Raw genomic sequence first — 9,732 nt, 5'->3', positions numbered from 1 at the left:
TTCCAAAATGTAATTTATGTGAAAATATGAAGTCTGTAAACGCCTGTTAACACAGGCCAGAGACGCTGAAGACGGACACACAGAGAAAAATACTGTAGGCAGATCACTGTACTGTAGCAGATCATGATGCACAAACTATTGGGCTTTATTTTTCTTCTTTTTAGGAAACAAATCAAAGAAAAATAAACATTCTACTGTTCCTAATATTCTGTATGTTGCTCAAAAACAAAATATATTGTGTTCAGCGGAAACAATTTTTTTTTTTTACCCAGTCATTTAAAAAAATAACACATTTTAGAGCTGTAACGACAATACCGTGATACCGTGATACCGTGAAACTTTGATATTTTTGCTTAAGGTTATCATACGGTCAAAATCTCATACCGGCCCATGCCTAAACTCAACCTCTACAGCCTCCTCATGAAAATTGTAGATTGGTTCCAGGAGAGGGGGCTGCTTTTTGCTTATGGTCTTGCAGTTGCATTGCTGCTTGCTGGTTGAATTGATGGTAAACTTTCATTAAAACATCTGGATTTACTCACAAAGGCTGATTTTAAGCTGTCAAATCTGCCTCTTTTTTCCAGGTTGAGTGGCTGAAAAATGAAGAGCTGGTGAGTTCTATTGAAGACATTAATATCGACACTCGAGCTGACCACAACTTGATCATCAATGAAGCAAGGCTGTCTGACTCTGGAAACTACACCTGCCTGGCCAGCAACATTGTTGCTAGGAGACGTAGTGCCACGGCAACAGTCATTGTGTTTGGTATGGAAACATGTTTTGAATATCATTATCATTAAAATATAATTTTGGTTACTATTTAGTACACTTTGCTCTAAACGTTTTTTTTTTTCTGTGGCTCGGCAGTTTATATGAATCATCCACAACTGATTTGTTAAAAAACATTGATTCATTAAGGAACAAAACAAATGACTATATTAATGGATGAGTCACTAAATCATTCATAACCAGTTTGTTCAGAAACACTGATTTATTCAGGAACAAAACAAGCGACTGTCTTTATAAGCATGTGATTATTATTGTTATTATTTACTAAAACAATTTGTTTTAAAAACACTGATTAATCATTCAATGACTCACTTATAAAAATGTAATATAAATCAGCGTTTTAAATTAATCGTTTGAATCAATCATTGACTCATACAGACCTGACACTTGTTGCCACCTACATCACAGTGTAATCTAAAACACTGAGTCATTCAGAAACAAAGCAAGTGTCTGTCTTTCATCATTCACAACTGATTGTTTAAAAACACTGATTAATTCAGGAACAAAACAAGAGGCTGTCTTTATGATTGAGTCCCCGAATCATTCACTCAAATGAAACACTCACTCGTAAAGGCAGTCAGTTGTATTGCTCCTGAATGAATCAGCATTTTTTAACGAATCAGTTAAATGAATGAATCACTGACTCACTCATTAAGGCTTGTAACCATCAACCCATGTTATGATTTAAACTCTAAAAAGAGTGACTGAAAAAAAATCCCTCATGCTCAGACTGACAGTCTGTCGGGAATGTGCAAACACAAACAAGCGGAGTGACACAAACAGTGAAAAATCCAAGTTATGCTGAATGTTTGAATAAGCAAAAGTATGAATGGGGTATGAGAGCTACAGATTCCTTAAATGCTATGGAAGGAAGCAATATTTTTCTCATCCTTTTGAGTGCAAGTGCCAGAAAAGTTACTGCAGATCACAATATGTGAAAGTTTGGCACGTTGCAGAATGGCGCTGCCCATCCATTTAGTCACCTACACCGACCTTCACTCTAACAGTTTACAAAAAATTATCACCAATAAATCACCATCCCCCCATGACACAGCACCCACGTTTTTTAAATCCCCAATAATTCATCAAGCGAGACGTAATGTAGAAATACACCGTTTCATCATTTCTCCAGACCTGTGTCTGCGTGAGGCCATCACTTAGACCCCCGGTTTGAGTTTGATTATCTATTTTTGTCAACACATATAATGAGTTAATGATTCTAACGCTCCCTGTGTGGCCAGCATTGCCACGGTTCAGGCTCCATTAGCCTAATTGACATGGTCTCCTAGTGTTTTATCCTCAATATTTTGATGGTAAGGTAATATGGCGCACTCTCTCTCCCTCTGTATGGCTTCTGAGAGTCAGTCACAGATGAAGGCTAAAGCTGGCAGTTTCAGAGGCTTGATTAAACGCACTGAAAAGCTTTGACATCCGCTGTCAGAAGCAGGCAGCGCTGATTGAGCGCTAGCTGACTGATCCGCAATTAACGTTTAGTAGCTAGCGTAGCATCTACAATATAACATGACTCCCAGCACTGCTTAAGAGAAGGGAAATTAGCAAATGTTATATTTGGCTTACATCTAATTTTTAGAGGTAGTGCGTTGTACCCCCTATTGTGCAAAATCTGTGAAATTAATAAACAGAATATGATATGTTTTAGCAGTAGTTCAAAACAAAACCCTTTTATCATAATGAAACTGCCACTACTGGTTATTCTCAAATTTATCTGTCCTTCATTTGTCCGCTTCATGTATTAATTCATGAGAATCTATCTTAGTCATTTCTCATTAAGTCCTCAACGTGGCTGTTAGCGTGTGTCCGAGACATGTTTATGTAGTCCTAGTCAATATGGAATGGCATCTAATGTAATATCTTGTATAAGCCAGTTTCAATCGCTTCCTTGTACCAACTAAAAGATCAAGTCATAAGTCGAGTTAATTAGATGGAGTATTTCGTAGAGCTGTGTGTGCTGCTTTTAGTCCTGCAGCATGCAAGTACACATAGATTGCAGAGACGTCTGCAAAGTTGCACACATCTGGAAAGCATTGATTCCATTTTGAGTCTCTTATTTGTGTGTAAACATTTCATATACAGCCAATTCACACACAAAAGATAATCATAGATAATCACTGGCTTGTGAGCAGTAAGAGTGTGAGAGATTGATATTATGTCTATTTATTTTATTTAGAGATGTTGGAGTCCTCTTGCAGTTTTTGGTTCCAGAGCCTGCCTTACTGTATGTAGTTGTATGGGAAGTGAAACTCTCCAAATTGAATCATGTGGTGTGGATAAACAGTGTGTTCCAGTAGGCTGTACAGTATTGCAGATTTGAAACTCCTTTCAAAGAACGCAGTAAAGAACGAGGCCAATGTTAATCCACTCTTTTTTTCTCTCTGTTTCAGTGAATGGAGGATGGTCATCCTGGACGGACTGGTCAGAGTGTAATGTCCACTGTGGGAGAGGAGTTCAGAAGCGGACACGGACCTGCACTAACCCCGCTCCACTTAATGGAGGGGCTTTCTGTGAAGGAATGTCCGTTCAGAAGAGCACCTGCACGTCTCCGTGCCCAGGTTAGAGACTCAACAGTTAGCCTGTGAGTTGTGAGCTTGCAGTCTGAACTAAATGTGATGAGAGAGGAAGACCTGGGTATCTCAGAAAAAAATCTGTTATCCTCAATGTATACAACTCAGTTAATCTAGTCTGATTTGTGAATAATATTATGAGTCTTATGTTTGGGGTTGGTAATTTTTTTATAAATATAAGAGACTTTCAAAAATATAATATGTTCATCAAGATCAAAAATACAATAAAAACACTAATATTGTAAAATATAAACATTTTACATAACTGTTATATTTTAATATGTAATGTATTCCTGTGATGGCAAAGCTGAATTTTCAGCATCATTACTCCAGTCTTCAGTGTCACATCCTTCAGAAATCATTCTAATATTCAAGTGACAATATTATGTATACTGAAAAAAGTTTTGCCGCTTAATATGTTTTTGTAGAAACGGTGAAACATTTTTTCAGGATTCTTTAATGAATTGAAAGTTCAGTAGAACAGCATTATTTGAAATCGAAACCTTTTGTAACATTATTTATTAACATTAAATGTCTCTACTGTAACTTTTGTTCAATTTAATGCATCCTTGCTGAATAAAAGTATAAATTTCTTATATATTATTTATTATCACAACATTATATATATATACAGTGGGTACGGAAAGTATTCAGACCCCCTTAAATTTTTCACTCTTTGTTATATTGCAGCCATTTGCTAAAATCATTTAAGTTAATTTTTTTTCCTCATTAATGTACACACAGCACCCCATATTGACAGAAAAACACAGAATTGTTGACATCTTTGCAGATTTATTAAAAAAGAAAAACTGAAAAATGCTCAGTATTTAGTAGAAGCACCCTTTTGATCTAATACAGCCATGAGTCTTTTTGGAAAAGATGCAACAAGTTTTTCACACCTCGATTTGGGGATCCTCTGCCATTCCTCCTTGCAAATCCTCTCCAGTTCTGTCAGGTTGGACGGTAAACGTTGGTGGACAGCCATTTTTAGGTCTCTCCAGAGATGCTCAACTGGGTTTAAGTCAGGGCTCTGGCTGGGCCATTCAAGAACAGTCACAGAGTTGTTGTGAAGCCACTCCTTCGTTATTTTAGCTGTGTGCTTAGGGTCATTGTCTTGTTGGAAGGTAAACCTTAGTTCCAGTCTGAGGTCCTGAGCACTCTGGAGAAGGTTTTCGTCCAGGATATCCCTGTACTTGGCCACATTCATCTTTCCCTCGATCGCAACCAGTCGTCCTGTCCCTGCAGCTGAAAAACACCCCCACAGCATGATGCTGCCACCACCATGCTTCACTGTTGGGACAGGTGATGAGCAGTGCCTGGTTTTCTCCACACATACCGCTTAGAATTAAGGCCAAAAAGTTCTATCTTGGTCTCATCAGACCAGAGAATCTTATTTCTCACCATCTTGGAGTCCTTCAGGTGTTTTTTTAGCAAACTCCATGCGGGCTTTCATGTGTCTTGAACTGAGGAGAGGCTTCCGTCGGGCCACTCTGCCATAAAGCCCCGACTGGTGGAGGGCTGCAGTGATGGTTGACTTTCTACAACTTTCTCCCATCTCCCGACTGCATCTCTGGAGCTCAGCCACAGTGATCTTTGGGTTCTTCTTTACCTCTCTCACCAAGGCTCTTCTCCCCCGATAGCTCAGTTTGGCCGGACGGCCAGCTCTAGGAAGGGTTCTGGTCATCCCAAACGTCTTCCATTTAAGGATTATGGAGGCCACCGTGCTCTTAGGAACCTTAAGTGCAGCAGAAATTTTTCTGTAACCTTGGCCAGATCTGTGCCTTGCCACAATTCTGTCTCTGAGCTCTTCAGGCAATTCCTTTGACCTCATGATTCTCATTTGCTCTGACATGCACTGTGAGCTGTAAGGTCTTATATAGACAGGTGTGTGGCTTTCCTAATCAAGTCCAATCAGTATAATCAAACACAGCTGGACTCAAATGAAGGTGTAGAACCATCTCAAGGATGATCAGAAGAAATGGACAGCACCTGAGTTAAATATATGAGTGTCACAGCAAAGGGTCTGAATACTTAAGACCATGTGATATTTCAGTTTTTCTTTTTGAATAAATCTGCAAAAATGTCAACAAATCTGTGTTTTTCTGTCAATATGGGGTGCTGTGTGTACATTAATGAGGAAAAAAAATTTACTTAAATGATTTTAGCAAATGGCTGCAATATAACAAAGAGTGAAAAATTTAAGAGGGTCTGAATACTTTCCGTACCCACTGTATATATATATATATATATATATATATATACACAACACATTTGCAATAATTTTTTACAATTTATTTATTTATATTATTATTATTGTTGTTGTTTTTGTTGTTGTTGTTGTTGTTGCTTTTTCAATTCTAGACCAAATTAACATGCACTCATCAATATGGTTACATACTGTTACAGTAGCTCTCCTAGAAATTTGCCTGCACAAAATGTGCTCTTTCCTCTCCAGCTCTTTCTTGAAAACCCAGTGCATTTTGCCAGCAGATTCAACAGTTCAGTCAGCTGGTCAGTCAGGCAGCGTGAATATGTCTCACTGCTATGCCTTGTTAATTAAACATGCTTTCTGAACAAATTGATGGCTAATCCATCTCTCTGAGGAACGTAACAGTATGTGCTGCATTTGAATTGACCTCAGTGGCATAAGCCTCTTGAGTTTTACAGTTGATATGTGTCTGCGTTCTGTTAATGTGACACTGTCATTCTCACAGATTTCCTGTTTACTGTCTAAAGCGTAATACAATGCTCTTCGTAGCGAACAAAAGAGATGGAGCAAGACAGATAAATGGGTATGAAAGGAATTCTGAAAGACAGACAACTGGAAAAAAACATGTGAATGTGACAGAGATTTGACAGTAAGAGAAAATCGGGATAACGAAATTCCATAAGTCTAGGGAATCAAGACGGACATATGAAAGGAGAAAGACTGAGGAGCAGAAAGAGAAACCTGATGGAGCGAGAGAAAAAAATCAGTCACCGGGTCCTTGGGTACTCTTACGCTGGCTAAATTTATGGTGTCATTGGAAGCACCAATCACATGGGAACCACTAGTCATGTGGGGGAAAAGTTATCTGAGGAGGGCACGGCGAAAAAAAAAACTTAATCTCGCTCTCCAGCCCAGCTCAATCCCAGTACCCCACTCAACAGAGACACACAAACACGGCATTTGCATTTAGATTAGCCGCACAGGAAACACCAGCAGCCCATGGAATCATTAGGGTAAAGGGGAAAGCCTGATGGAACAAGACAAAAGTAAATTGTCTTTTGCTTTTGTCAGAGACAAACCTTGAGAGGGAAAGTCCTGGAATTATAGGAACACCACCCACAGAAAGGGGAATCGAAATGAGTGACCATTCTGAGAGAGCGTTTATATCAGATACATAAGATTGTTCTGAGAGGAAGTGTGAATTCCAGTTTTTTAGTTGCAAACTCTCCATATGAAACTTTTTATGCGCTCTAATGAAAATGTGTGTCTTTGTGTGTGACAGTGGACGGTGGCTGGGCCAAGTGGACTATGTGGTCTGTGTGTAGTTCTGAATGTGAGAGGCAGCGCACTAGAGAGTGTACAGACCCGGAGCCAAAACACGGAGGCAGACTGTGTGATGGAGCCGCCCTGGACATGGACAACTGCACAGGAGACCTTTGTATTCAAGGTGGGAAATAGTCACCCACTGTCATCATCATCACTATCATCTCCATCTTTGGCATCACTGCTATCATCACCAGAGTGTATGCCAATCAGAACTGAATTGAGAATCCTTTATTTTAGAATTTAGTTTCAATTTGAAATTTGAAAAGTGAATTGGATGCAGAGTTGTAATTCAGATTTTAAATGAAGGAAGTAGAACTGAACTGAAATTCAGAAATTCATGACAAGTAACACAGTAAGTGTCATTCTTAAACAGAAAAAGGTGTGTCAGCACAATCTTTGCATTTTGACTTGAGGTTTGAATGTTTAAAAACCTACAGACAAAAAGATTTGTTTGAAATATCAGCTGTAGAAATTTGTAGCAATGTGTACTATTATAAAAACAAATGTTGTATATGTATTAAACAGTATAATTATTGATACATTTTAATAAATGTATTATTTTTTAATTTATTTAAAATGTAGTTTTAATTTATATTATAAATATTGTTTAAATTTATTTTAAAAATATAATTTTATACATTTTAATAATAAATTAAAGAAATTAATAATAGCTTTTATACTGTATATACAGTAAAAAGTATGTATCATCATTGTCATCACCATCATTACCTCCAGGCTAACATATATTAAAATTATTAAAACAGATTAAAAAAAAAGAAAAAAAAAAGTTTTTCAATTTGACTTAAAGTTTCAGTGAAAACACTTACGGATGGTGTAATTCTTTCTACTTTACATGACGCTGTGTGTGGTTGTAAAATGTATAAAGAGGCTCAATATGCTGCTGATTTTCTGTTATACAGCTCATCCAACTTCCTCAGTGCAACACAGATGCAGAGCAGTAAAAAATCATCTCACTTTTGTTTAGATCAGTGGAGACAAGTGCTCTGTGGAAGGCTGTCAGCGCCTGAATGAAACCAGTCAGTCAAGCCCTCAGACGAGCAGCACTTGACAGGCCATTTTGTAATTCCTTGGGAGAGGCAGAAATCTTCTGTTTTAATCCTCCTCGCTCATCATCCTGACAGTTCTTTAATCAATCTTTCCTGCCTCCATCCCCTGAGGGGGAAGGGTGTACACCTCGCCATCCTCTGCAGATGAGTCTAAAGCCCAACGGTGATAGACATCCCTATCAGAGACCAATTTCCTACACCTAATGCGGACACACACAACCACACACACTAATGCACCTGTAACGTTCTTTCTCTGTGAGAGTGGTAATTTTTTGTAAAAGATTTGACAGCGATTCCAAATTACATGCCTGTCATTGACCATCATACATATGCAGATCTGTGTTTAGACAGCTTGATTCAGTGCCGTCTTTTATTTACCTCCTACATAATTCTCAAAATTAGTTTTTTTTTAAAGCTTGGAGGATTTCTAGGGTTTCTTCTTGCTTTCTGCAGTGGTGCAGCTTTGATCAGCTCATGCATCGTCAAACCAAATGGGCTTTTTTATATCTTCAACAGATTTTTACAACTTCCAAATATGCCTTAGAGCGCTGTTTGTGCATCTGAAAATTGCAGCGTTTGTGCATCTCACAGCATGTTATACGTGTCTTTTTGCAGACAGGAAGCTGCTCCATGATGTGAAGGTTCCACAAGGTGAGTCACTGCCACTTCACCTTTCATCTGTGTTTCTTTTATTTTTCACTTTGATTTTTTTTAAACTTCAGTTTCATAAATTCATTTACGTGCATTGCATTGCATTACTTTTGAATATGCTCAAAGGCATATGAAGCATGATGTAATAACGTCACATTGCATCACAATCATCCATCTTCATATGATCGCTCTGTTCACGGTGTCTGTATAATTAACCCCTTTTACTGTTATCATCATTCTGAGTCACGCTCGACAAACAACCTTATTGCAACCTTTACATAAGCTCATTTCCACACTGACATTGTTTAACATTGGGTTTCCAGTGAATCATCATCATCCAGGACACCATTTGAAACAACCTGGAAAACCAATTAAGTTGATGACATTTTAAAGACAGCTTTCAGAGTGCTGACTCAATGACTGAAACGGTGCCACATTAACTTGACAATGACGCACAGCAAAGATTAAACGTCTTTGACAGGTTTTGCTTGAGGAATGTCAGTGCCCCCATCATGATTATAACACAGTCAAACAGTAAACGTAACCTTTTACTATTTGTTTATTTATTCAAAAGTTTGGGGTCAGTAAGATTTATTAAATGTTTTCGAAAGAAGTCTCTTATGTATGGAAGTCTGTTTCTGCCATAGAATAAAACATTTAAAAATATATAATTGCGACTTTTTTTCTTGCAATTCTGAGAAGAAGAAAAAATCATAATTGCGAGATATAAACTTGTGAATTCTAACATTTTCTAACAATTTCGAGTTATCTCGCAATTATGACTTTTTTCTCAGAATTCTGACTTTGCATCTTGCAATTCTTTTTGTTTGTTTGCATGTTTGTTTCCATCACAGAATAAAACACAAAAAGAGAGAAAAAAGTCATAATTGTGAGATTAAAAGTTGCAATATATATATTTTTTTTTTGTTGTTGCAGAAACAGACTTTCATACTTATGCTCACATTTATTTGATGAAACATACAGTAAAAACAGTAATATTATTAAATATCTTTACAATTGAAAAGTTGTGTTGCTTAATATTTTTGGTGGGATCGATGGTGCGTTTTTTTTAGGATTCTTCAAAAGATCAGCATTATATATATATATA

General features: G+C 37.5%; 1 protein-coding gene across 2 annotated transcripts in view; it reads left to right on the top strand.

The window, feature by feature from the left end:
* The window catches only part of LOC107736897 (netrin receptor UNC5D-like), a 240,457-nt gene that overhangs the window by 192,215 nt on the left and 38,510 nt on the right, over window positions 1-9,732 (top strand). For both annotated transcript variants that reach the window (XM_016548287.1, XM_016548286.1), the window contains exons 5-8: window positions 585-765; window positions 3,192-3,359; window positions 6,863-7,027; window positions 8,589-8,624. In XM_016548287.1, the coding sequence (XP_016403773.1) occupies window positions 585-765; window positions 3,192-3,359; window positions 6,863-7,027; window positions 8,589-8,624 (550 nt within the window). The remainder of the gene's footprint in view (window positions 1-584; window positions 766-3,191; window positions 3,360-6,862; window positions 7,028-8,588; window positions 8,625-9,732) is intronic.

Source organism: Sinocyclocheilus rhinocerous, unplaced genomic scaffold, assembly GCF_001515625.1.
Source record: "Sinocyclocheilus rhinocerous isolate Xijiao unplaced genomic scaffold, SAMN03320098_v1.1 scaffold192, whole genome shotgun sequence".
NCBI classification, from domain to species: Eukaryota; Metazoa; Chordata; class Actinopteri; order Cypriniformes; family Cyprinidae; genus Sinocyclocheilus; species Sinocyclocheilus rhinocerous.
The sequence above is the reverse complement of the archived record's forward strand: the minus strand, read 5'-3'. Positions and strand labels throughout refer to the sequence as shown.